Source organism: Solea solea, chromosome 16 (genome assembly GCF_958295425.1).
Source record: "Solea solea chromosome 16, fSolSol10.1, whole genome shotgun sequence".
NCBI lineage: Eukaryota > Metazoa > Chordata > Actinopteri > Pleuronectiformes > Soleidae > Solea > Solea solea.
Genome location: NC_081149.1, coordinates 9,923,683 through 9,951,623, shown reverse-complemented (window position 1 = coordinate 9,951,623; position 27,941 = coordinate 9,923,683). Strand labels below are relative to the sequence as shown.

The 27,941-nt window shown below is 41.5% G+C and overlaps 2 protein-coding genes across 4 annotated transcripts; one reads left to right on the top strand and one right to left on the bottom strand.

The window, feature by feature from the left end:
• Nucleotides 1-603: 603 nt before the first annotated feature.
• Nucleotides 604-3,803, bottom strand: 42sp43 (P43 5S RNA-binding protein). Of its 2 annotated transcripts, none has more exons than XM_058653965.1 (9): nt 3,472-3,803; nt 3,281-3,381; nt 2,457-2,553; nt 2,251-2,339; nt 2,048-2,115; nt 1,814-1,894; nt 1,486-1,715; nt 1,154-1,207; nt 604-1,068 (listed from the first exon to the last, which is right to left on the bottom strand). In XM_058653965.1, the coding sequence occupies exons 1-9, from the start codon at nt 3,619-3,621 to the stop codon at nt 808-810; spliced, it is 1,131 nt and encodes a 376-aa protein (XP_058509948.1). In that variant the 5' UTR covers nt 3,622-3,803; the 3' UTR covers nt 604-807. The 2 variants fall into 2 exon arrangements, with proteins under 2 accessions (XP_058509948.1, XP_058509947.1); XM_058653964.1 differs by having other exon boundaries at nt 2,048-2,121; nt 3,472-3,802.
• Nucleotides 3,804-7,295: 3,492 nt separating this feature from the next.
• Nucleotides 7,296-27,911, top strand: LOC131475300 (disintegrin and metalloproteinase domain-containing protein 11-like). Of its 2 annotated transcripts, XM_058653299.1 has the most exons (26): nt 7,296-7,919; nt 8,578-8,771; nt 11,701-11,777; nt 12,118-12,184; nt 16,006-16,088; nt 16,240-16,303; nt 16,723-16,783; nt 17,349-17,536; nt 18,018-18,089; nt 18,195-18,361; nt 18,470-18,554; nt 19,586-19,676; nt 20,112-20,163; nt 20,580-20,679; nt 21,321-21,392; nt 21,548-21,640; nt 22,367-22,447; nt 22,538-22,588; nt 22,673-22,736; nt 22,835-22,940; nt 23,661-23,780; nt 23,887-24,055; nt 24,628-24,739; nt 25,550-25,640; nt 26,816-26,833; nt 27,088-27,222. In XM_058653299.1, exons 1-26 carry the CDS (start codon nt 7,859-7,861, stop codon nt 27,101-27,103), a joined length of 2,355 nt encoding a protein of 784 aa, XP_058509282.1. In that variant the 5' UTR covers nt 7,296-7,858; the 3' UTR covers nt 27,104-27,222. The 2 variants fall into 2 exon arrangements, with proteins under 2 accessions (XP_058509282.1, XP_058509281.1); XM_058653298.1 differs by lacking the exon at nt 25,550-25,640 and having other exon boundaries at nt 27,088-27,911.
• The last annotated feature ends 30 nt before the right edge of the window (nt 27,912-27,941 follow it).

Here is a 27,941-nt window from a genome sequence, read left to right as displayed (position 1 = left end):
GTATGTAATGTACATATGTAATGTACATATACACATTTAAATAAGCACATATTTACCTTTGGCGCTGTCGGAATCATCAATAGAGATCATGGATTCATGAAAACACTATTGCAGTAAAGAGCCCGGTAGTTTATTCAAAACTAATCACACCTACACTGCACCACATCATTCCCAAGGTGTTCACAAAGACAAAACCTGAATTGCAACAGTCAAACCTCAGATAATCAGCTCTGAAGGCTGAGAGTCATCCACTTTCTGTTCAAAGTTTCAATCCACCCCCGAAAGACCATGCATCCAGTGACTCAGCTCTTACTCATCTTCAGGCCTTTGTTCATATTTAATGAGATCCAACGTGTTCAGCAAATATCAGCTGGTCTCTGAGAGTGAGAGTGAGTGTGTGTGTGTGTGTGTGTGTGTGTGGGGCCAAAGTGAGCACAAGAGATGCTGTGGAAGAACAGCTGTTTGAGAGCGCCAACAATGAGTTTGCTTTCAAGTGAAATTAAACAAGACTGAACAAACAAATCTCAGGTCCCGGATATACCTCTTCACCAGCAGCTGCTACTGGAGGGCCGACATCCAGCAGTGACCATGTAAACACTCGAGTTTGATCAAAAACGCAACTCATTTTATTGGGTCAACAAGCTCTGGTTATTCACACAGAATTACATCTTGACACTGTATCCAGCGTCTTTTACCTGACATTCAAAAATAAAACATTTAATTTAAGGTCGGCTACATTAATATAAATAAAGAGACCCAAATTTCTCAAAAACTAAAACAGTCAACAGCTTTCAAAAGATTTAACATTTAACATTTTGGTGGCACGACCTCAGGTTTCTCCACAGGACGCGCCTGTTTGATACGAAACAGGTTGCGCAGGTTAACTTCTGGGTCGACGTAATGAGGGATCTTGCGTTCGTTGAAGAGGCCCGAGAGGTTGGTCTCCACTTTGGTGCGTCTGGAGACTCGCATGCGCAGGGCAAAGAGGCGCCGCAGGTTTTCCTCCACGTGGGGCTGATGGCTGCCATTCAGACGCTTCTGCCAGGACTTCTTGGCCCGCTGACGTTTCTGTTGGGATTTAGAGAATTGGATGAGACGACAAGCTTTTTGGATTGACCGAGTCGAATCATGCAGATACCGAAGTGGGACTTACCTTCAGAGTGGTGGCGCTCGGGTCATGGTGAAGCAGGTGTCTGTTCATACTCTCCTGCGGAACAGAACAGAGTCAATGTGCAACAATAAATAAATGCAGTAATCATCTTTGATTTACTTTAAGTTTGAATTTGAAAAGTTCTTTGTGAGAAACAGTAAATCAAGTTTTAATTCTTAATTATATTACCTCTTAAAGCTGCAGTACATTACTTTTAGTTCAAATGAAGGGCAAAACATACAAATACACACGTTTGTGTTCAAACACTAAATGAAGGCATCATAATAAACAAAAAATGACCTTCGGAGGAGCCAGAAATCAAACATGGTACGTACCCGCATAGCAAATATGCGCGGGCAGTCAGGGAAAGAGCATTTGTATCTGAGGAGCTCGAGGTGAACCTTGCGGATGTGGTGCTGTAGGTTGAAGGTCGTGGAGAAGTAGGCCTGGCAGTCATTCCTGGGACAGACCAGGACAGGCTTGTGGGAAGCGTGGGTCCACTTGTGCCTCCGTAGAGCGTCCGCTTTCTTAAACACCTTCTTGCACACCTGGCACGTAAATGTGGCTGGAAAACAAAAGACAGAATGATTAACCATCGACTCCACAGACTGCGCAGATCGTCCTTTGCATGGCATTTTGGATTTTGTACAATCATATATTAACCTGGATGTTTGGCCATGTGCTTGTTAAGTTTCCCCCAGGTGTGGGCAACCACCTGGCATTCATCACGGGGGCAGTGGTAACCTGCAAGGACCAAACAAGGCCAGTGAGTGCAAAACATAAACCACTTTGCCCTGGAAGATTAATGTCAGATGAAGGGAAAGGTTAAACGGAAGACTAGCTATGTCCCTTCTAATAAAATGAAAGAACTTTAGTGTTGGAGGAATGTAGACCAACCTGCATGCTTCTTCTCATGGGCTTTGCGGGCGATATGGGAATCAAACTTGGCAGTGCATCTATTCGTCCTACACCTCACAGCACCAGGAGACAGCGTGGTAAACAAATAAAATCACTGATGCCACTCAACTTCACTATAGCACAGTAAAGACTTGTGTTAAGACTAATTATGGACATTTTATCAACAGGTTAGAGAGACATACTTGAACACAGCAGGAACGTCATGCTTCTGCAAGTGCAGCTTAAACAGCCTGCGCTTTTTAAAGGTTAAGGAGCAGTTTGGTTGGTTACACTGTGGAAGCACAAGAAAAAAAGACAAAAAAAAAAAGGTTATTGAACGTCAAGAGCAAGAGCTGGTGGTTGAAATTATATTGCACTGGCGCCATCTTGTGGACACATTCAGACAAACCTTGAAGTATTTGTTTTTCTCTCCGTGGGCAAAACCAACGTGTCTTTTCAGTTTGCTGGGGTTGAAGAAGCTCTTTGTACAGGTGGCAAATTTGCATCTGGAGGAGGTACACGTCAGAGCATGAGGAGACATGTCACGCTCATAGGATACAAACTTTGATTAAGCATAAATTCTTCAGTCAAATCAGTCTTTAGATTCTCTGGGATATGCCAAGACAGGATCTGGCCCAGATTGGAGACGTTGACCTAATTTTCCAGTTTTCATTTGGTCTTTTTAGGACAATTGAGAGTTTGAGAGTAGTTTGGTTTAATAAAAAAAGGAAAAAAAAGTGTTTTTTATTTCTAAAGGGAGCCTGGATGAGTCACATTATGATTTACCTTATGTGTCCAGTACACAAATACAAAAAAACTAAAACAAATAACTTGACTTAATAGAAGCAATAAAGGGAGAAATCGTGCGCCTGTAACTGTCCAGGTTTCCCTTATATTTCCCTTTATTTGTGATCTAATTGCACATTTCTAAGCACTGGCCGGTACTCTTACTGAAATAGGTAAAATGGCTTTTGTCCATTCTCTATTTACACGTAACATACATCAAAAACTGGCAGAATTGTGGTTTTAAATCCACATTAAATCGAGTATGTGAGGCTGATTCCATCTCCATCTTTTTTTTTTAGATCATACCTTGTTTATTTGTCACTGTTTTTATTCTGTGTAATTTGTGTTGGAAAAGTTTTTTGGTTTTTTTTAATCCTTATGGGATTTACCTGGTTAAATAAAGGTGAATAAATTCGGAAGCTAACTCGAGCCTGGTGTCACACTCACTTGTATTGCTTCTCTTCTTTGTGCTGCAGCATGTGGCGGCTCAGGTGGGATGTCCTGGCGAATCTGCGACCACATCCCTCAACCGCGCACTGGCACGGGCGCTGCGTGTGGACGGTTTAACACAACTTTCAAAACAAACAACAGGTAGTGTCTAACTCGGTTTACAAAATGTGCTACTATGGTAACCTTACCGCGCCGGTGTGCACAGTCTCATGCTGCTTTAGTTTCCACTGCCTGGTGAAAGTTGCTCTACATTCAGCGTGGGAGCACTTGAAAGTTTGTCGCGGCGGCGGTGGCGGTGGCGCACTACAGGCGGGTTTCCCTGCGCGAACACCGTCCATTTCTATCCGGTAACTGATACCAATTCTTCTTCAAAGTGGAAATGTGTAATGAAAAAGGCGCCGCTTTTGTCAGCTTGTTTTATAGCCTCCTCCTCCTCCTGAAGTGAGCGCTTTGACGACTTAATTGGCAGCGTGGGGTCACCAGGCTGAGTCTTCACTTTACTTTAATTCAACACGGTGCAACATGAGAGCAGCACAGCTGAAACTCATCGAGCTTAATTAAGTAGTGTGTGTTTTTTGTGTGAGTGTGAACAGAGCTGAAACAAGCACCAGCTGACAAGGAATTACATAACATATAAAATATTTGTACATTTTTTGATAGTGTACAATGACATGATGAATGTATACGTTGTTGTTTATCTTCTTTACCCCAGAAAGAACTCCTTATATTTAAGTCCGGAACCAGAGTGGACCCTCTTTTTTTGACAAGCTTAATGTAGCTTAATGTCCAAAAACAGTGATCAATCATCACCAAATTTCTCATGGACATCTCTAGTCATGTCCTCTTTCACCTCTCCAAAAATCAAAAATGGAAACCCAATATTATGGATGCTGTCTGCATTTAACGTAGCTTAATGTCTGAATGCATCTGTAAGAAACAAAGATACACAGATACTTATAGACAGCATCCATAATGTAATGGAGGTTTCCGCTTTGATTTTTGGAAAACGTAAAAGAGGACATGACTCCAGATGTCCATGAGAAATTTGGTGATGATTGAGCGCTGTTTTCGGACATTCAGCTACGTTAAGGTTTTTCACATGAAGCGTTTTAGAATGTCCCTATTGTTGTTACTGTAACCCGTAGTAGACAAAATAAACATCTTTTGAGTTTTGCTATGCTAACTGAAGGCTTCATATGTCTCCCATACGCTTGAAAGGGAAAGAGTGATGTGAGGGATAATTAACTGCACCAATACATGTGGCTAAATTGTTGGTTACACACTGTGCCTTTAAATACTGGGTTATTGTTTGCTTTATTGTTGCAGACTGTTTCTGACAGAACAGAGCCGGAAAATATAAAATGATAGAAATAAGTCAAAAGAAAAATAAGAATTACCACCAACAATCAATGAGTTCATCCACGTATTACACTTTTTATTCATTCATTCATAATCTGGGACCTGTCCGATACCGATATCACAACCTCAAGTACCAGTCTGATATAGTAATGTTACTTTAAGTTAGGAAACTTTTAACAGCACACTGACCACTGCCTCATTTCATTCAATTTCAGATCTCCAATTGTGTAAAATGCTGTTGCTGATGCTTTTATTTACATTTTTACACGCCGTGCATAGTGAAACACAGGATATCAGATCTGGTTTTGACCAGTATCGAACAGATGCCGATATTAAGTATCAGCTCCTCCCCACTTATAAGGTGACAAACCTTTGTCTGGAGTCTTTTTCCTGAGCTCCCCCCACATTGTTCATGTGACGTCGAAAGCAATTTTACAGTAAAACGTTTGAGAAAATGGTTCTTTGAACACTTAATACACTGTTTTCTATTTTATTTTAATCTGAGGAAAAATTTTGTGTAAAGTGACTTGAACTGATTAAAGTGAATACACCTGGGAATTAGTTGTTGTTGGTGGTGATGTGGAACAAGAAAAACAGGTGTTTCTAATCACATTAATTAAGTTGAGTACCTGAATATGTTAAAATGGTTCCTGAAAATTTTTGCTGACTTGATGGTGGAAATAGCTGCTCTTTCAGGTAGGAATGCATGTTTTTTGGGGTTGTAATTTTGTTATTTTAGGCATACTTCTATTTTAGGTTCTATTTCAGGCATCAAGGCTACTGTTGCTAAAGTTGTGGTACAGCAATATGCACAGTAGAGGGCGCTGTGTCTCTGTCTCAAACAGCTCTGTTATTGAGGTTTATTTACCAACTGTACACTGAGTCTGCGACTTCAGTTTCTGATGTGGTAGTTGTAAAGTGGTGGGACATTTTTAGTTTAAACTTTGTGGGTTTTCTTTTTCTCCCCAAATGTTGAAGTTCATCTTGATTTTCTAGTCTCCCTTGGGATCAATGTTCCTTATTATTTTCATGTGACACACACACACACTCCTCTCTGCAGCTCTGACTCCTCACACACACACTTCTTTAGTTGTCTCTGCTGAATACGTAATGGCCTGCATCAGTTACCACTGACTGTGCAGCGATGAGTAGCCGTTCTGTGTTGATTAGACTAAAATCAGTGAAGGGAAGAGAAGAGACGTTCACAGAGATGACGTTTGGATTCAGATTTACAGGGGCAGAGTCGCTCAATCGGCCATTGATCCGATATCTGTTTCAAGTTTGAAGCAGCCAATAGCAAGGAGGGGCAGAGGGAGCATAGGCAGTATATTTTTGCCATTTTCCCCATCAATGCTGCTGCTCCCCACTGTTAGTCTCAAGGGGAGGGGGTGCAGATGAAATATTCAGAGGGTGTTGTCAGTGCACAATGTGCCTCCATTAGCAGGATGTGTTGCACGATTGCTGTTGGAAGACTTATCTACATTAAAAGGCAGATAATGCCGCAGGTCACAGGGCTGAGGCAGTAACTCACAGATCACTGCGGGGCTTCTCTTTCACCGTTTGATTAGATTTATGGTTATCACCAAGGAGCCAATTGATTATTTGCTGGTGTCGAGATAGACAATTGAACTCGTGCATCACACTGACCTGCCATCTTTGCGTCTGCATCACTATGTGCTCTTTTGTTGCTATGTGGTTGTGTATAGATTGCATGATTTAGATCATTTTGCAAAATACCTATAGGGTGTTTTATAGAGTAACCACTGAGATTCCCATAACATTGTGATTTATATATCAGTGATGATTGAAGATGATTTTACCAGTGCACACTTTACTGTCTCCATTAGTACAATGTGGCTACTTAATGTTGTTTTAGAAGAACTGAAGAACTATTTTTACTTAATAGTGGACAAAACATTTAAAACTGTTTTGCAGTTTTACTGTAAAAAGTTTGACAAAATGGTGACGCTTTGACCACAAATTCAATTCAGTTGTTTTTGTTTTGTTTAAATCTGTGCAATATTTAAGAAATGCTGTGTAAAAGTTGTTGTCGTTGATGTGGAACAAGAAACACAGGTGTGTCTAATCACATTGATTCATTAATTAAGGCCTTGAGTACCTGAATGAAACTGAGTGTTTAATGTGATTAGTAAAACCTGTGTTTAGTTCATGTCAAAATGGCTGCTGTTTTGAAAAAATAACTGCTATTTCAGGAAGGAATACATCTTTTTTTTTCTTTAATTCTTTAATTTTAGGTCGACATGCCTATATTTTATTTTGTTTTCAGTCCATAAAGACATTTGTCTTTAATATTTAATGTTATCGTGATAATTATCAATATCTGCTGAAAAACAAATTGTGATAACTTTGGGTAAAATCGTGATATCTGAGTAATATCTCAGTGAAGAAGAACAATCACACCTTCATCCTCTGCAGACTTTGAGGAACATATACTGTAGATGTTCTCCTTTACGAAATCCCTTTAGTAAGATAATGGAGTCACTGTTGCCTCTTTCTTTATGACTTTTGTTTTTATTCGGGCCGTGCACCTCAGCAGCAACAGCCGGGCTGCCTGTCGCATCGTCTCCCTTTGCTGAGCTGCATGGCAACGGGAGGAGGAGCAGGAGGAGGATGATGCTCGGGATGAAGGAGGGAGGGAACGACGGTCCCACGTGTCCTCCTCACCGCAGACCAAACGCTTCTCTCTTCGCTTTTTTTCCCCTTCCCTTAGTTTCCGCATACCGCAGATTCCCATATAGGCTACACATTCACACACACAGTCTCTCTCACACACACACACACGCACACACACATACAGCTACAGGCTCGCTCATACGCACCGGCGCAGCCTTGCGCAGCTGTGCGTCCGCGGTGCGCGCTCTCAGTTTCCCGTTCCTCCCTGTTTTCTCTTTACTGATTCACATCCACGGGCCTGTATCGATCATCTCCGCCTCAGGCCGAGCCACTGGTTCAATTTTTTCTCCATTATTCTGAAATGCAAATCCAGATTATGCGTAGTGTTGGCCTTAGCTGAAAGAGAAGCAGAAAGAGAGATGAGGAGAGGACGCGCATCAGATGTTTAGCTGATTCACTTTGGATCCTCGCCATCGTTGCTGCAGGTTGTTGGTCTTTCCCCGCCTCTCTCTCCATCGGCTGGTGTTCGTGACATCTTGAGGCTCCCCTCGATGCTGTGATCCGCGGGAATATGTGAGGATCATGCTGGCGGTGTGGTGCTTCTTGGTCTTTGCTGCAGTGGGCGAGAGGCTTGCAGTCTCAGGTAAGACACGGAGAAGAGAGAGAGAGAGAGAGGGGAGAGCGGTGGGGAGAGGAAAGAGAGGGAGCACCCTGTTCATTTCCTTTACATCCACAATTTTTCCCCCTTTGCCAGCACTTTTTTTCCCCCTTTTATTGTAAGGGGATTTCGGTGGCAAACAGCCCAGTAGACTGGAAGCACTCACCGCTGCGGTCGATTAGCTGCATCAACACATTTACACTGCAACCCTATTGCCTTTAAATCCAACATACCAATAACCATTTTCACCCTTTTATCCAATAAACACCTACAAGCACATTAATATAACCTGTCAAGAACTGTGTTTTTGCAGCCTGATTGGTGGTTCCTCATATTTTAAGTTAGAACTATATATTGTAGGCCTATAAGTTTAGCCTATGTGTCTGCAGGGCACCTGTCTCTATTGTTTCATGCAAAAAGCCCTTAATACAATACATTAATACAGCAGTGAATTTCATCAGTGTGGTAAATTAGGTCACCAAGCCCTTTAAAGGAAGCGAAACACTTGCACAGTGGCAGTTGTTTGAAATCCTTTACTTTTTTTCTTTCCCATCTCCAACACTATTGGTCAACTCCTGGTGACAGGTGTGTCCCCGCTTTGACAAACCTATTGCACTTTCTCAGGCTGAGTTTCCCCTGACAGGTGCAGACAGGAGCCAGGTCGAGGATGGAGGCATGTGGAATTGGTTCATCCCACCGGGGCAGTCGGACAGCGGGGACACTGCTGCGACTGAGGTCACCCACCCGAAGCGGCTGGTGCAGCAGGTCACGTCGGAAGAGGAAGTGGCTCATAACTACTTGGATACCAGGGTGAAGAACGGCACTGGAGACACACTGGTACGTTGTTTGGCTGGATGATCTACTCTCTGTGTTTGCATTTCACCTCAAGTGACGTTTTCAGTCATTTCTCCCACCTAATGTTCTTAGTGTGGGGGTCAGGGACAACCAGGGGTTACCTTTAGTTTTCAGGAACCACTATCCACTTTATTAGGTACATATGACCCATAGTGGCAATAGTGTGTGTTCAGAGATGGTCTTCATACTTAGTTTGGCCATTCTCCTCTGACCTTTTTTTGCAGAAAGCTGATATTTTCTGTTAGATGGTGGTGTGTGAAAATCCCTGTAGTTAAAATACTGGTAGCAGCCATGCCACATTCCAAGTCGCTTACATCACCTTTAGTCAATATTTTGATTGAGATGCTGCCATGCATGAACAAGAACAAACCGTTGAACAAATGTTCCCTGTAAAAGTAACTATTGAGTGCATTATAATAAAGTGTCACAGTTTGTGTACAAAAATATAATTTTTAATAAAATAGCCAAAGATGTTGGTATCTGAGTGGTTGTAATTAGGCAAGAAATGATGAAGTGAAGTAGTTAGTGACAGAAAAATTGTGAAATAATGGAAAGTGGTTGTGTTGATGCTGAGCATTTGCAGTTATTAGCCTTGGACTAGAATCATATAAAATGTTCTGCAAATAGGATACATTTGACCGTTGTATCAGTCCTTATGGAAGAAGCTCCAGTGTACTGAAATACTGGAATATACTGATATTGAAACTGTCACTGTCTGTGTGGACATAAAGGGGTGTGACCGCACCAAGAGTGTTTAGGGGAACCTCATTTTCCCAGTGTCCGTTAGGCAGTGCGGTGCTCAGCTCAGCTGTCTGCTGCTCATGCAGGGATAACAGTGCAGGGTGTTGTCTTGCAGCATTCTCCGTCTCTGCTCCTCATCATTTTGACCCAATCATTCCTCGAGAATCCCCCTTCCCTGAGTGCTCACACACACTTCAAGACGACACCGACGACAGACAAGACGTCCCTCTGACCCGTGCTGTGTGCTGAGCAAACGTTGGTAGTGAAATGCCTCATCAGTTCATCGTGGAGCTGCTTGAACGTTTGCGTGCACATGTCTGTGTTCGTGGGCTCTCGTCCCCTGCATGACGAAGCTTAGCCACACGTGAAAGATTCAGCCATAACGTCCGATCATGCGGGCTGCTGTTCTGAGCCCCTCGCTTCTTCATTATTCAGTAGTGGTGTTGAAGTATGTCCCCATTAATTATGAAAAAGGCCTGTGTTAGAAGTGCTGCATGGTCCAAGAGGCTTTAGCACTCACTCTCTCACTCTCTCACTCTCTTTCTCTGTCATGCTGATATAATGTAGTTCATACTGTATAAGTGTTATAATGGACTACATTAGTCTCTTTACTGACACACTGGAGTTAAGATGAATGTTGTTGTCCCCGGACTCATAAAACAATAACACTATACAAATACTTTCACAAGAGACCAATGATTTCATTATTCATACGCAGTTATTGTAACTTCAGTCAGTGTTTTTGCTCCAGACTCTGCTCTGTTTTGCTTGAGAAATGAGGGACAAGTTAAATTTAGCAACAGCAGCGGAGCTATTTCTTTCTCTGTCACGTCACGATGCTTTGAAAATAGAAGAAGAAGCTTTGATTTATTTACTGATGTCGTTGTGTTCATTTTGGGTTCTTTTTAAGGTGACACAGATATTTTTACTCATCCTTGACAGACGTCCTTGATCTGAGGTTTATTTCCAGGAGACTACTTGTACAAGCTGATATTGGTGATACGACATATAGGGCGACAACTATTAATTATTTTCTATGAAGCCAGATATTCTTTGTTGAATTAAACAAGTCCATAAAATGTTATGGTGTTTCGTACTCGGTTTAATGCTCACAGAGGAGCATAGACACAAAGAAAATATTCACCTTTTTAGAAGCCCAAAGCAGAGAAAATAGTTTTATAAAACATTTTATTGAATATCAAAATACTTGTAAATGAAATAGGTTATTGCTGTACACGTCACATGATGTACTACCAGTTACCTTTCATATCTAATCGTACTGTGTTAAATCTAGTTTCTGGCATTGCATTGTTTTTTTGATAATTGAACAGTTGCATATTGATGTCCATTAATGAGACAAATGGAAATCTACAGTAGCTGAGATCTGTCCAAAGACAAAAGTATTGTGATCACAGCTACTAATAAGACCCTGTAGAGAGATTGCTGTTCAGCCTGGACCTCATGCGTTAAGATTGAACGTCAAAAATCAAGCAGATAAATAGTGATAAATGAACAGGGACCGAGCATTCATGGAACACCCTTGTTGAGACAGTAGTAAGAAATCTGTTGTCCTTACTCAACAAGGGCAACGATTCCACGTTGGTGATACATTTTTATTGTAAAAGCCCAGTGATTCACTGCAGCCTGGTTTCTCCAGACTGAGATCAAAGCCACGCTGGCACAGTCGGAGCTGCTGAAGAAGAGACGCACTGTTTAGTCTGCGGTAAATCTCTCTTTCTCTCCTGCTGTCTCCTCACCTCCTCAGCTCTGGCAGCTGTCCATAAGGGACATTGGCACAGCTTGGGCTGAATATAGATGATACCAGTAAAGTTTTCTTCTCCTCCTCCTCCTCCTCCCCCTCCCCCCCCCCCCCCTCCTTCTGTCAACACCTTCTTCACCCGTCTCCATCACAAAACTGCAGCTTAGCTCTTAAGCTGCTCACACCTGCCTGAACACTGGCAGCCAATGTCGATCAATGAGGACTTTATCAATCACGATGCTTTTAGAGTGTACACACACTATTGATTCTCTTGAATTATTCATGAGACTCTTTCAAAAATCACTCTGTTTATTTTATTTTTTTTTACACAGCGACACTTGACCACAATTGTTTCATAACACTTAAATACATCAACTGTCAAATAAATGTCTCTGTTGTTTTTTTCTCCAGTCCGTCCACTTGGCCCAGATCTGTTTTCAAGTCAAAGCCTTTGGACACACCTTCACGCTGGACCTGGAGTTAAACCAGTGCGTATCACGCTAAATTACATCTGCTACATTTTTGTTGTGCACATGCTCATGTCAGTGGTTTCTCTTAATTTATTTCAGAAGCATCTCATTAGCATTTCCCTGCGCTTAAGTGAATGCACTTAGCGCCTCTGTTATGTTACGTTGCCACCACACAGACACACAGCTGGATGGTTTTACGAGGCTCAGCTATTTATTTTTTTTATTAGCACCACATCTTATTGTGTTCGCTTATTCCTTGTGAATTGCCTTGGAGTGGCGGAAAAGCACCCTTGAGGAAATCTGTTTGATGGAAACGACGCTGTTGCAGACATTAATTCTATCTCTCCTCCATTTGCAGCCACCTCCTGTCTTCAGACTACGTGGAGCGGCACTTCAGCCAGGACGGCAGACCCTTGGAGTCCCTGGTAGGTTATCGTACGTGGGGTGGGGATGTAAATGGTAACAGGGATTTGGAGAGTGAACTTGTTTGTTGGCAGCAATGAGATGAATGAGATGATCAGAGTTATAGTGTAAAGAACAGATCTGGCTGACATATTCTGGGGATGTAGGTTATCACCCAAAGAAGAAATAATTAGATGTTGTTGGTGATCTGGACATGGACTTGGATTGTTACCGTTGTGAGATTGACATGGTAGGAAACTGAGTGGCCTTGGCTAAGGCTTGCACTGAGTAATTTCTCCAGTTGGCTATAAAAACTGTTGGTATCTTAGAATTTAAAGTTTTGTTTTGTCAAATGAAATATAACCTGCTTACTGAGTCATGGCAATTTTATTTTTATAGCCCTACATCACAAGGGCTTTACAGTCCGTACACCAGGTGACACCCTCTATCCTTAGACCCTCACATCGAGTGAGGAAACACTCCACAATAACCCACGTACAGGGGAAAAAATTGGACATTTAGTGTTTCCAAAAACAGGGGGAACCCCTCTATTCACACCCCTTCTTTTGTTATTGTGAATTGTGTCTCACTCGGACCCGACAACTGAACTGTGGATTTGAATGATCTATAGTCATTTGAGTCAGTGTCAAAACAACCCCGAACACGGTCACACTCCCTCATTCCAAAGCCTTCCGGGAACACATCGTTGTCCGGAGTAGAGACTCCCTAGCCTTGCCAAACTTCTTCTGTTGTTTCCCTGAGTTTAGGCACTGGACTTTGTCATGGAGCCTCCCACCTAGTTCACCATCAGGCCACTTTTAGATAAAGTTAAAGTTAAAACCTTAGAACACTGAATACATGAACTCCTATGTGTTGAATATGAGTGGTACTTCCCAATGTATATGTGACATTTTACAGATTAATTTTCAGATTCATAATTGTGAAATCTGCATCCTTATGCATCAAAACAAACATCTTTATTTTAAAATGATGTCAAATGTGGTCACAAATGTTATTGCTATAACATGATGGAATATTGTGATAAAAATGCATGCTAATATCGCCCACTCCTACACAGTTGGTTCTCATGTGGCCCCCAGGTCATTTGTGTTTGAGAGGCAGCCCTGTGTAAGAATAAGAACATGTCGATGTGTATGCATATGTATACTTCTAAGCACTAACAGTAAATTGTACACAATACAAGCACGTCAGGAGAAATACAGTGGCCTTCACAAGAGTATGCAGTGGTCTATGCATCAGGATGATGTTGGTGGAGCCCCCATTTGCGTAGTAAGCTTCTGCCTCAAAACAGGAAATCCACATCCCTTTAGGCTGCCGTATTCTCAGGCTATGAAACATATGGGTTATATATGAGTGTGTATTCCATGTCTAGTAAAAGACGTTCTTTAAAGCATCTAACATGAATCTCACATTAGAGACAAACACATTATTTTAAGTGTCTTTTAATGTAAATGTGACGTGTTGAAGTTTCCACAGTTTGTTTTCATTCTCCTGAATTATCCATTTATGGAAACTGCATTGCGTGCTCTCCACTACAATAGTGGTCTGTCATGTAAGCATTAATATTATATAACGTACGGTATCTGTACTGTATTGTACTGTACTGTACATGTGTTTGTCTGTAAGCAGTGCATGTTTGTGTGTGCCGCTCCCTCCTCTCTCCTGTGGCCTTTCCTCAGACAGCCATGAACTGAGAGAGCGCGAGTGAGATTTATCAAAGGATAACTCTGAAATGGACAGACCAGAGGGATGTCACTGAATTCTCAGCCAGGAGGGAAAGCTAATTTATTTATTTATTTCTGTACAAATGTGCCACTCACTATACCCCCCCCCCCCCCCCCCCCAAAAAAAAAAACAACAAAAAAAACATAGCACCCACCCACCCGACCAGCACTTCATGTCCCTACTCACTATCACTCCAAACTCTACCTCAGGCCTCTGGACCAATCACGAGCCTGTTTCCATAGCAACCAGTTAGCTCAGCAGTGCCATTAAGTTCTTGGCAGTGAAGAGAATGAAAGAAGACCAAGAGGAAGGGAAAAGCAAATCCAGTGAGAGAGGAGGAGGAGGAGGAGGAGTAAAATGACAGATAATACAAAAGGAAAGAGGAGGTTTTGGAAATATGGAGGAGTAACTGAGGATGTGTGTGTGCGTGTGTGTGTGCGTGCGTGCTCATAGGCAAAGTTTGTTCCCAGCATGGTCACAGGGAAAGGTTGAGGCTTGTAGAGTGGTGGATGGAGACCCTGCAGTCAGGCCAGATTGTTGCTCTGCTTGACGAAGGCCTCACATGATAACCTCTCTGATGTTGCAGCCGAACGTCGCAGGTGTGATGCATTCAGGGCAGTCCAATCTCTGTCTATTTTCAGCCAAGGCCTTGTTTGCCTGAGGTGTTGGTGCTCGGCCGAGTTGATGCCCCGCTGGTTTCAATTTGATCCAGGTGGAACTGTGTTGCTCACTTCTGTCGGTGGTTCATCATCACAGCTACATCTCGTGATGCAGTGCGCCCACTTTTGCACAAGTGCTGGCGGGGCTCTGTTATATTTGTCAAGGTTGTTTCCAGGGCCATTGTAAGAGGATTTATTAGCAGAGATTGAATATTTGATGTACAGTATACTGTAAAAGGAAGCTTGTATAGTGTACCATCACTGTAAAATTAACAGAATGTGGTTTTCTTAGTCTTAGAATAAGCCTTATATATGTGGACCTGGCATTAGGGAGTAGGGATGAGAAATATTTGAAACTTCTCAAAAACTGTACAGTATAAATGTCTGATTTGAAGTATGCTAGTAGTCATAGATGTCTTGAACACAACCCAGCCAGTCTTATCCAGAACCTATGGAAAAAAATATTTTTACAGCAAATCAAAGTTGTTGTTTTGTTTTTATTAAAAAAAAAAAATAGCTAAAAAACTATACAGTAAAAATGCCTGATTTCAAGAACCCTAACCCTGAACAAAACCAGTCAGTCTTGTCCAGAACGTAAGAAAAAAATTGTTTTTATAGCAAATCAAAGTTGGGAATTTTTCCGATTTAGAAAGAAAAGTCAATGTTGGACTTTTAATTTGAAATTTTCAAAAACTGTACAGGAAAATGTCTGATTTGAAGTATGCTAGTAGTCACTTGTGCATTTTCCAATAAAAATGTCAAAGTTGGACTTTTAGAAATGTCTCAAAAACGGTATAGTTAAAGTCTGTTTATGTCTTCATACCTGAGCTCAAAATCCAGTCAGAAGGTCTCTGAAACTCATAGCTGTATTTTCCTATTTTTTTTCCATTCCAATATCTGCTTTCACATGTGAACTCAGACACAGAGAGGGGGCTCACTGTTTTATTTTGAAAACCAGATGCTGATTTCCTTACATATCAGCTTGATTCTATTTCCGTCAGATAGCTTGACCGCGGTATAAAAAAGAGTAGATTTCCCCTTGGTCTCTTTATCTTGTGCTATTCAGTTGTACTTGTGCCTCCTGCACTGTTAGGACCCTTCCCCGTGCTCAGTTCTCAGATCTAATTGTGTTTGGTGACACACTGTGTGAGTGAGTGTTGATTTATTGAAGAGATCCCTGTGCTGCGTCCATCCTGTGCCGCCTGTCACTGGAGCAGAGAGAGAGAGAGCGAGAGAGAGGGAGAGAGAGTAGAGCACAACAAGTAGGTCATAAATTGTTCCATAAATGCCATAGTGGGGTAAGAGGGAGAGGGGAGTCGTGCACACAGAGAGGTTGTGAGAGGTTTTTCCTTGATGCTGACCTATCACAACATGCGCTCAAAGATAAAAGCACGTCTCTTGTGGCTGTTTGGTGAAAGAGAGGTGCGTTGTGTCTGCAGGGAGGGGAGCACTGCTACTACCAGGGGAGGTTAAGAGGTTTACCTGAGTCCTGGGCTGCTGTCTCCACCTGCCACGGACTATGGTGAGCCTGATTATAAACCCTTATTTGTAACATCTAACACCAGTTAAGTGTGCAGATAAGTCACAAATTCACATGCCTATTCTTTATCACTGTAGGCCTGTTTATTTTTTAAATTTTATTTAGTTTAATTTTTGGTCTTGTTGTTTCTCAGTGGCATGTTCTCTGATGGCTTCTTCTCTTATGGGATTGAGCCCATTCACAATGGGACCAATCAGGTAAACAGTCTTTAGACAACACGTGCGGTGAGAACAGTTTTGTTGATTGTGGAGAACTTTAACTAAGCCTGGATTAGTTCTGAACAATTAGTAGTTTTCAAATTGAAATTGCAGTTTGAAACAACACAGTTATCAAAGTCTGTAAATTTAATTCCACTTCTGTATATTTCTACATCTTAGAAACAATTCATATCCTTAAATTCTCATCCTTGCATCACATTTTGATAGTACGTCTTGTAGTAAATGCTCATTTTTAAATCTATAACAGTAAATATTGAACTTGAGGTTGACTTACATTTTATTAATGTAATATATGTCAGAAAAAGTCGATATCTTATCCAAATTATTCGTGCCCTTTTCTGGATGCAGATTTTGTTGTTTATATCCACTAATGTCTCCAATGATGTTTTCTGTTACAGGATGACGACACTCACTTAATCCACAGGATGCCTGATGTCAGATTCTCCCCCCAGTGCACAGGTATATACATTTCTACTGACACTCATATCACATGTATCCCCTGTAAAGTTAAGTTATTAAGTTGTTATCTGATGAACTTCCAAACACAGGCAAGCTGTCGTCTCTCTTTACATTACTGTGAGGGGACGAGCAAAACAACAGCGATAATTAAATGGGATCGTCTTTGACTTAATTCAGACCGGGTTAATTACAGTCACGTAACATTTCGACTGAATTAAAGACACTAATGTGCTGCTCTGTAACTTACTGAGGTAATTGTTGTAGGGGAAAAAAAATCGTTATATCGTTATATCGTTGTGGTGAGTGCAGAGATGAAGACTTAAAGAACAGCTGTCTTTGTGTGTTTTATTATTCTTGCAAGAAGGAACAAGCAAGACAGATCATCAAAGCCGGTGCAGAAGTTCAGAGTGTAGGTTATTTATGACCTGGAACAGCCCTTTTCTGCTCAGCAACACTACAGAGTGGGACTGTGAGCACAGGAGGGGATGTTCTATACCGTGATGTTCTGTTAATGAATAGAAAGTAACACATAACTGCCTGCAACCCTGCTTTCCTGTGTGCCCAGACTGTACAGAGGACAGTGAGTGGGAAAGCAGAGGAGGTGATGGTGACGACGGCGACGACAGATCGGACCACTTGAGGGAGCAGCGGGTGTCTGGAGGTCTGAGGAGATCCAAGAGATTCGTTCGCAAGCCCTCTGTCCAGACTGAGACCAAATATATTGAGCTGATGGTGATCAACGACAACGAAATGGTGAGTTTGCGGGTGATTTTGTTGTCAAAATCAAATCAAGCAGAGCTCACACACACACACACAGGGAGAACACGCAAACTCCATTTGGATTAGTTAGTTAGGTTACTCATTACATCAAAAAAATTATCTTAAAGGGCCGCTTCACCCAAGAAATATACAGTTATTTTTTTTTAAATTTCCAGAGATAAATGTGTCATGTGATCCTCAGACACTGCATCTGAGAGACTCTTTACCTCCTTACCTCTTTACTGTGTTTCTGTCAATTATAACAAAAAAGACGGGTCAAATTTAATCCAACTCTGTAATAGAATGTGAGTTAAACAAACACAGCAGCATCATAATGATTTTAAATTTATTCATCACTTGACCAAGTGGGGAAAAAATGGGTGAAACCGCCATTCAAAGTATTGTGTGTGTGTGTGTGTGTGTGTGTGAGATCCATCTCTTGCATCATCTGTGTATTTTTTGTCTCTATCTACAGTTTGTACAGCTGCGTAGCGCGAGCAGCCAAACCAAGAACTTTGCCAAAGCAGTGGTCAACATGGCCGATGCGGTAAAATATCCGTTTGTGGGATTATAATCCCGCTACTTCTTGAATCCAGGACGGCAACAAAGAAGAAGACTGATGGACCATTGTTTTCTTTTTTCTGATCACCAGATCTACAAGGAACAGCTGAACACGAGGATCGTGCTGGTCGCCATGGAGACGTGGACCTCTAAAAATATGATGCCAGTGGTTGAAGACCCACTGATAACACTGCAGAACTTTATGAAGTACAGGAAGGACAACATCAAAGAGCAGAGCGATGTTGTCCATCTTTTCTCGTAAGACATCTGCACAAGGGGAAATTACAGTTTATTATTGGATGTGACTTTTCACGTTTTATATATACAGTATATATTAATATTTTTGTTTGTCCTTGCACACCTCAGAGGGCGTACATTTCACAATAGCCGCAGTGGGACAGCGTACACAGGAGGAGTGTGCTCACCAACCAGAGGCGGAGGAATCAATGAGGTGAGGACAATCTGGGTTATTTTAATTTATTTTTCATCGTGGTTCAGCTTAACATTTCTTAATGTTAAAGTAAAGTGTAATAACTTTAAAGTTCAGATCAGAGTTAAAACTCTAAATTAAAAAGTCTGAACAAACAAAAAACATTTGTGTCTATGTTTTTAGAGGAAGAGATTTTTTTCTATATATGACAATGATATATGATTCCCTGTGTAATAATAAAGAAATAAACACATTTATTTAGATTAGATAAACATTTATTCAACTCCACTTTCTCTCCAGCCTGCATTTGTAGTTGCACCAAAGTGCACTTAATGTGTTTTAACCCTTGGTGCTCACACAGGTACACCCATGGTAAATTGTTGTGGGAATAATACACAACTCCTTACTGTATATGGACATCCTGGGGTGTGTGTGTTTATAGGTCAAATCTTCAGATCAAAATGCTTTTTTTTGTCTTCTTATTTGTTGAGTCAAAGTTCTAATTAAGTTATATGATGATGATGATGATTTAATTTAATTGAATTTTTGTCCATAAAAACGAGCCAAGTGAACTCTGACATGATTCTAAATTTCCCAAATTCAATCAGATTTAAAAAAAAATAAATGTGAGTACTTTTCGCTCAGGTAAATAATAATTTCACCACATTGCCTATAGGTTGTGCTGAAAAAAGGGACTTAAGACACTCTATATATATGTATATACGTTTAAACGTAATCTAATGGAAAAAGTACCTAATACAAAATGAATGAATTGGTTCTTTAAAAAGTTTTTGTTATGTTTAAGAAACATAATGTGTCAATTTACAAAAAAAAGGCAAATTCTGATAATTAAATAATAACTGGGCAATGCCGGTTGTTATTTTAATGTCTATTTCTGAAGCTTAAACCATATTTTGACTGTTTGAATGTCATTTTCAATAGCTGGAATCATGAGGGAACAAAATCCACTGAACAGATTTTGCTTTGTTTGGATGCAACCATGTGGGTTTTATGGTGCATTATTAATATTCCTGTTTTCATGTTTGTTTCAGTATGGTAACGTCGGCGTCATGGCCATCACTTTGTGCCAGAGTCTCGGTCAGAACATCGGGATGCGGTGGAACAACGTCCGTAACTCTGCAGGTAAAAAGGACACGTGGAGAAGTTTATCATGCCCGGTCAGAGCGACGGGCAGATCTATAAACCCTGGCTGAATAAATCAGGCAGAGGAAGACGAGTGTGAGAAAGATGGAGACACTGCACAATAGCACAGGACGGGATTGATAGCTGTGTGTGGGAGACGGCATTGTCATGCGAGAGCTGTGCATCGCTATCCCCGTCCAACAGTTGTCTCCTGTAATTAGATTTCTCCATTAGGTGATTAGTCACCTGTGTCCAGGGTGGAGAGGAGCGGGGTGTTACATTCAGGTCCATTATTCAATGCAATGCAATGCAAATCCCACACCTCAGTCACAAGGAAAGATATCAAGGCAATGGAAGAAAACGGCTTAGATTGTGCTTGAGTATTGTTCCCCCTTGATTTACTGACATCACTCTTTTGTCTTTCCTTCCTCGCAGGAGACTGCAGGTGTCCGGATGCCTGGCTCGGCTGCATCATGGAAGACACGGGGTAAAGACATGCACACAGAACGTGCTGCAATTTTGTGCCATTTATTTCACTCAATTAGACAATGAAACACCTGTAACAGACGGTCTTCGATGCAACCGCGCAGGCGATCGTAGCGTGTGTTTGGTGTGTTAACAAAAGGTTGACGAGACGTCAGGCATCGTGAGCCCACTTCTGCAAAAGCAGTGCAGTTTCACTTTATAAGAGTGATTTGGATTTGTATTTTTTTTTTTTTTTCACCAGATGGAATAATAAAGATTTTAATTAATCATTTGAATAATATTTTACTACAGATGGTAACATTTCTGTATGATTGTAAAGTGATGGCACAGACGCCCACAGTGGATCTGGCAATCGTCACTGGCAGAAAAGCATTGTGCTGCTCTTTTACATTGTTGTTTTTCTCTGTGTGTTTGCAGATACTATCTGCCCAGAAAGTTTTCTCGCTGCAGTGTTGACGAGTACATCCAGTTCTTGCTCCAGGGGGGAGGCAGCTGTCTTTTCAACAAGCCTAACAAGGTGAGGGTCACTTGGGGATGTAGGCTGTGCTGACAGGAGCCACCTATGACTATCATTACTTTTTATACCAGTGAAACCTTTAAAAACTATTTTCTTTTCTTTTTTTGAATTTGGGTGTAAAGGTCTGACTTTATGCCATCCATTAGTTTGTGAATGAATGTTTTTAAGAGTTGAGTCATTACAAGATAAGATTGGACGGATGAGCCTTGGATTTGTTTCTGCTAAATGAAATATGACGTTTTGTACCAACATTAAATTGGCCCAGAATTATTTCAATTTGATTGCTGTTCTATAAATTACACAGACATAACATAAATTCCATGGATAAACTTATGGATCCTTCTTGGTTTGCTCATACGCTCATCAGCCACAGGAGACGTACTTGAGTCATAGAAGAGGCACCTGCTGAGGTCATCTGCAGTTGAATTGTGTGTTCAGAAATGGCAGAAAACTCAGTATTCTACAAATACTCTGTAAACTCTAGGGATGGTTGTGCGTGTAAATCCCAGTAGATCAGCATTTTCTTAAATACTCAGACCTTTTCAACAACTATTCCAAGTTCAAAGTCACTTAAATCTCCTCATTTCTTTATTTTAATGTGCCGTTTGAACTCTAGCAATGTCCCTGTCTGTTTCTCTCAGCTGTTGGATCCTCCAGAGTGTGGAAATGCCTTTGTAGAGCCAGGGGAAGAGTGTGATTGTGGATCCCAGGTGGTGAGTAAGCAGTTGGAATTCACAGCACTTTAACCCGCTGCAGACTTGAGTGAACACCTCCGTATCCAGTCTCTGTGTGAGCACTGGAGTGTGTGGTGTTCATCATGGCATTGTTTTCATTGTTTTGTTTTTTTTAACTGTGTCTGTGGCTGCAGGAGTGTGCCCGTAGTGGAGGAGCCTGCTGTAAAAAATGCACACTTACCCATGACGCCATGTGCAGTAATGGACTCTGCTGCAGGGGCTGCAAGGTGAGTCGACACTAAAATAAATTACCAAAATCAGTAATAAGACAAAACAGTTCTCTTTCCCATGTGAATTCTCAAAAATACAGTATAGTACAGGTTTATTTTCTAATGATAGAACAGAATTAGCATCTAGCCTCTTCTGTGGAACCGTCTCTATCCATATTATAGAGCTTTAGATCTATTTAAAGGCACATTGTGTAAAATGTAGTGACATCAGTGTCCCTCACCTCCTCACCTTTCCCTTCCAAGTGTGTTGGAGAACATTTGTAGCCTTCCATTAGCATCAGAACTCAAAAGATGTTTAGTTTGTCCATTCTTGGCTATTGTGAAATAATGGTGGTCCAAAGTGAAAATGATGGTGAAAAAAATCGTCCTAGTGCAGTAACGTGACATCAGTGTCTTTCCTCAGTCCTGTTTCGGCTTTCAGTGCTTTCGATGACAAAAGTTACCCATGGCTGTCGTTAACTGTCCTTTTTGAGATTTTATTTCATCCACTGAATGTCCATATTATTTTAGAAGCGTGATCCATGTCCGAAACTGAGACACAGATTCAAAGCACTGCTACACTGAGAAATACACTTATAACATGGAACTGATGGGTTAAATCAGCATTTTGCAGTCCTGAATGTAATGGACATTTGATTTATGTTTAAAACTCACACACTACAGCTTTAATGAACGTCTTCATAAAGCCTTTTAACCTGATGCCTTTATGATGTTGTGCTCCAGTATGAGCAGAGAGGTGTGGTGTGTCGAGACGCCGTGAACGACTGTGATATTTCTGAAACATGCACTGGAGACTCCAGCCAGGTACAGCTGACTATGTTAAACTGGTAAAATAAAAAATAAAAATAAATAAATAAAATATAGATATATGTATATGCTTTTCTTCTTTTGCAGTGTCCACATAATGTCCACAAGCTGGACGGCTACACGTGTGATACTAGTCAGGTAATGATGGCCGGCTTGTGGCTCTCTTTCTCTCGTCTGCAGCTCACTGCGACCGAAGACTTAATCATTGTCTGATTTATTCAGGGACGATGTTATGGTGGACGGTGCAGGACTCATGATGGACAGTGTAAAGGACTCTGGGGCTATAGTAAGAAAGAGTAGAAATATGCAGGTTTTATAGTCTCATTTTTGACCGTGTTGATTATCGTGGTCACATTCTTCTTCCTGCTTTGTTTGTGCTCTCAGATTCAGCTGACAGGTTTTGCTATGAGAAGCTAAACGCTGAAGGGACAGAAAAAGGAAACTGTGGCCCAGGTCCAGAAGGCCAGGGCTGGCTGCAGTGCAACAAGCCGTGAGTTATAATTCTTTGAAAAATAGGTGTATGTTTACTTTACTGTGCTTTTTTTATGCAAAAAAAAAGACTGACAAATAGATGAGCAGTGCAAACACAAAATGCCACAAGAGAGAAAGAACATAAGTGTTGGTCAATAAATGTTCATTTAATTTACAGTCCTTAGCAAATGAATGATATTTTTAATGCTGAAATAGAATTATTATTGTTGTATCCATGAATTTTTCAATTTACTGTTTTACAAAAAATACAGGAAAAATAGTAAAGCACATCTTTTTTGATTAAAATGTCAAATTTGGGTATAAAAAGTTTAATTCAGTTTAAAAACAAGTTTTTTTGAAAGATTTCTTAAATGTTTATGTTTTCTCATTTTTAAGACAGGTGGTCGAATAAATGTGTTAAGCAATGTGTGTATTGTATCATTTGATATTATTATTAAACTGTAAATTGAGAAAGAAAAATCAGCTAAACACATCAGTTTGTGTTATAGAAAGTCTGAAGTATCCAAAAAAAAAGACATTTATTTGATGCTTTTTCCTTTTTTCTAAATCAATGAAAAGATCTAAAACAACATTAAATTCACTTCACTTTATCTGGGTAGATATATGTTGATGTTTCGGGGTGATGTATGTCATTTGTGATTATGCCAATGCTGGTCTGTGCACATCAAGACCAAACATGTGTCTGTGTGCAAATGCTCGGTTTGATTTTCTGTTTCAGGGATGTACTGTGTGGCTTCTTGTTCTGTGCCAACGTGACAATGAAGCCAAAGTTCGGAGACCTGCAGGGTGAGGTGACCAGCTTCACCCTCTACCATCAGAACAAGTACCTGGACTGCAGGTGAGTGTGTCACATCTGATCTGCTGCAGACAGAGAGAATACTACAACTACTACTGTGTCCCTGAGTGTCACCTCTTCTCTGTCACGGTCTGGATGCCTCACTCAGAGGTGGACACGCTCTGCTGGAGGACGGCTCTGACCTGGGCTACGTGGAGGACGGCACCCCCTGTGGTCCCAACATGATGTGTTTGGAACGACGCTGCCTCCCTGTGGCGGCGTTCAACCTCAGCATCTGTCCAGGATCCAACTTTGTGCGCATCTGCTCTGACCACGGGGTAAAAGAAGACACACAAACAAAAAAAGAGCATTTATGTCATCATATAATGTGCAATTTGGCCCTGCTTCATATTTAAATATAGCAATTGTATTTTTTGTAAAGATGCATTTATCAGTTTTTATTTTCAGGCTAAAGGTTACAAAACCTGTTGCTTAAAAGTCCACTGTGTAACATTCTTTATTGGCACAAATTGAATTTACTACCCATAAGTATGTTTGTACATTTATATTGACTTCCTGTATGTCACTGAGACAGGATCGAAAACAATAATGTCAACAACATTCTCTGACAAAAAATACGACAGTGACCAAATAGGAATTGTTAGGGACACAAAGGCCGTCCATTTCCTCTTTAAATGACTGTATTTCGATGTGAAACTAGTCCTTAATACTGTATGTGTTGAGAAATTGACATTTGAAAATGTGAAAAACATGTTGAATTGTCAACAAGATCCTTGCAGCTCCAACTTGGATGGATGCAGCTCTATATCTGGTCTCAACTTTTTTGACGGCCTTACACTTGATTTCCAACTTCTCTCTCTCTCTCTCTCTCTCTGTCTCTTCCTCACAGACGTGCAGTAACGAGGTGAAGTGTATCTGTGATAGAGACTACACAGGGAAGGACTGCAGCGTCTTTGATCCCATCCCCGTCCCTACAGTCCCGACGGGCCCAGAGAAGAAAGGTCCATAGCAGCTTTGAAACTACCCATGTCTCTCTCTGTTTCTCTCTCTCTCTCTCTGTTTCTCTCTCTCTCTCTGACTGCCTCTCATATCCCCCCTCCTCATAGTCCTCATCGCTGTAACTTCTTCATGTACTGTAGCAGAGAGCACACTAGTCCACCTGATTATTGTGAGGAAAGTTAATATCAACATTAAGGCCACACTGTGTTCTTCCTTCCTGCTGTGTCTGAGGAGAGCGTGGGTGTGTGTTGAGACACGTTTATCCATTAGAGCATATGTGCACGTACAGTACATTAGTGTGTCTCTGTGTGTGTGTGTGTGTGTGGTAATGTATGTCTTGCAGGCATCTTCAAGTGTCTCCCTTGCTTTCTTGCAGTCTGCCAATGACACAGAGATATTGAGCAGCTGCTCTCATAGGGCCAAAAAAAAAGCCAAAGCCACCCTGAGCAGGAGGGTGTCCAGCTGAGAGAGCAGGAGAGGGGGAATGAGAACAAAGTATTACAATACTCTCTCCTTTGTTTTTTTGGTAACTGTCTCCCCTAAAATCCCTCGCTCACCCGCCTGTCCTCCATATCATGTGTTGGTTTCCTCCTCTCTCCCTTCATCTATCTTTTTCTATCTGCAAGTAACCCTTCCATCTCTCTCTCTTTCTCTCTCTCTCTCTTTCTCTCTCTCTAGTTGATGTTGTTGATGTAACGTGTTGATGCTGTCCTATGACGTGTGGTTTTTTTAGTGGTGTTGTTTTGTTTCTGCCCCTCCTCCTCCTCCTCCTTCTCCTCCGCACCCTTCCTCCCCCTCCTTCCTCTGCGCAGGTCCCAGTGGCACCAATATCATAATAGGGTCCATCGCAGGTGCTATTCTCCTGGCAGCTATAGTCCTAGGGGGAACAGGATGGGGATTTAAGTAAGAGTTCTGGCATGCCTTTGTGTACCTGTCTGCTTCTACCTAAAGGACCCCCCCTCCCCCATTCCCACTCTCGCTCATCTAAAGTCAATGCCCAACCCAGGAAGGGGAAATGGGGACTCAAAGAATATGAAACACCACACTTTGTTTAGACTGTAATCAGCACTATCCTGCAGCCCTTTTCTTCCCCTCCCTCCCTCCCTCTGACTGGCCCAGTCTTCTCTGGTGTTGATAGTGTAGATTAAGACATCAAATATCTGGATCTGGAAGTTTCCCCACCTGAACCCATCACCAACCCCTGTCGCTGTCTGTGTACTACTTAACAGTGGATTTAGGTCCAGTGTGTAAGAATTAGTGACATCTAATGGTGAAGACTGAGGATTGCAACAGACAGAGGACTCACTCCTCTCACTCCTTCCTTTTACCAAGCACATCAGGGAACTACGGTGGCCTCCACACGCCAGAAATAATCACTTTTACAACTCCCCGCACTGTCCTACCTTTTCTGCTGCTGTGGGAACACGGTGGCACAACATGGCAGCCTCGTTAAAGCCGTGAGGACATTATAATAGGTTTATTTCAAGGCAACAACACAGTGGACCTTTAATATTTTACCTCTGGTGCTATTTTAGCAGTGAGCAGTATCCCTGAAATGCTCTGGCTGCAGTACTTTTTCCTCTGCGCTGCTCCTCTTGTGCATGCTGGCTATTGTTTCCTTATTGTTTATTCTGACCTGAAACGACTGCGCCCTGGCTCACTCACAAAAATGCCCGGTTGACTGAAAAGGTAGTCAGTCCTTTTAAGGTCAGAGGTAACTGTGTGTGCATGTGTGCATGAGCTGTTAGAAGGATGCGTCTCCTCCCTGGTCAGAGAGCTTCAGTGTCATGGCTGCTTACGACCAACCTGCTGCATGTGACCAGAAATTTCTTTGGGAGGTTTTCTGATAGATGAAAAAGGGGTTGAAAGAATGATGATTGTTTCACACCGTTCAGCCTTAAAGAAAGTAGTTAAATTTGTATTACATCATATATAATTTATATTATATATGATATAATTAATATAATATAAATTAGCTTTATAATGTGCTTTTAAATCATTTAGAATAGTGTTTCCTCATGTCTTTGACTCATGCTGACATTTTGTCTTTTCTCTCCGTGTGTGCTGATGGGATGCAGGAACATTCGAAGAGGAAGGTATGATGGTGATGTTGTGTTCCTTCCTTACGCTTGGCTACATATTCATTCATTCATTCATCCACCATTTCATCTTTATTTTAATCACTTCATTCCATATCAACATTTGCTTCTTTTTTTTTTTTAATCTCCCCAACCTCCCACAAATGTATTCTATCACTGCCAATTTAAATGGCTTCTCTCATTCTTGAATTCAGCCTCTCATAATCTATATTTCCTCCTTTCAATGACTTCCCTGTTTTCACTTCTTCCAGATCTGGTGGCGGATAAGACATCTGTCCGTGTTTCTGTCTCTATTGTCCTGTCTCCTCTCGTCTTCCTCCTCACACTGTGTCCATTTCCACATCGGAGAAGAGGGGAACACAAAAAAATAAAAAATAAGAATAACGTCTTCCACTCCTGCCCCAAAATCTCTCCAAACCTGCCCTCTGATTATGATGAATCCTCCACACTCCCCGTCTGCTCCTTCTCGTCCGTCCGTCCGTCCTCCGATCTGGGCTCAGCCCGTTGTGGAGCTCCTCTCACCTCTCAGCCGAATCATGCTCGTGTGGCTGATGCCCAAGATTGTGTCCGGGCCCCACCTAAAGCGAGCAGGTGGCTGTCACGACGGGGGTTTCCTCTTCCAGAATGTGCTTCTGTGTCTGTTTACTTCCTTACCCTGCACATGTTGGACAGCCCGATAAAAGAACATATCAGTGGCGGAACCAATGTGATATGGAGACTTGTCTTTCCAACGCCACATTCTCTTACCTGGCCACCACGAGAGCACAGACTGAAATCATGAAACAAGAGCTGAAAAGTTTCCTCTTTTTTTGTTTGTTTTTTTCTCTTAAAAGGAAAAAGGACTTGAAGCACAGTTCCTCCGAGGCCAGGCCTCGACGTGTTGCCCAGGCCTCGACGTGGTGCACCTCACAGTGAACAATGTTCTGTTTTTATCTGGCGACATGGACATAACTGTAAAAGACATCCGAAAAATGGACGGTTGTTCACATGTTTTTCCCCAAAGACAAACTGACGAATAACGAAAACGTTTGTGAAAGATTAATACGTCCATTTGTTACTTGTGCTTAATTCAAGGCATCCTAACACATGCACACACAAGATTTCA

Coding starts and splice junctions, on each gene's coding strand:
- LOC131475300 (XM_058653298.1), top strand. CDS start 7,859: ATGCTGGCGGTGTGGTGCTTCTTGGTCTTTGCTGCAGTGGGCGAGAGG. Junction 18,090..18,194: donor TGGTCAACATGGCCGATGCG/GTAAAATATCCG, acceptor TCTGATCACCAG/ATCTACAAGGAACAGCTGAA. Junction 19,677..20,111: donor CAACGTCCGTAACTCTGCAG/GTAAAAAGGACA, acceptor CCTTCCTCGCAG/GAGACTGCAGGTGTCCGGAT.
- 42sp43 (XM_058653964.1), bottom strand. CDS start 3,621: ATGGACGGTGTTCGCGCAGGGAAACCCGCCTGTAGTGCGCCACCGCCA. Junction 2,122..2,250: donor GACGTTCCTGCTGTGTTCAA/GTATGTCTCTCT, acceptor TGGTGCTGTGAG/GTGTAGGACGAATAGATGCA. Junction 1,208..1,485: donor CGCGCATATTTGCTATGCGG/GTACGTACCATG, acceptor TCTGTTCCGCAG/GAGAGTATGAACAGACACCT.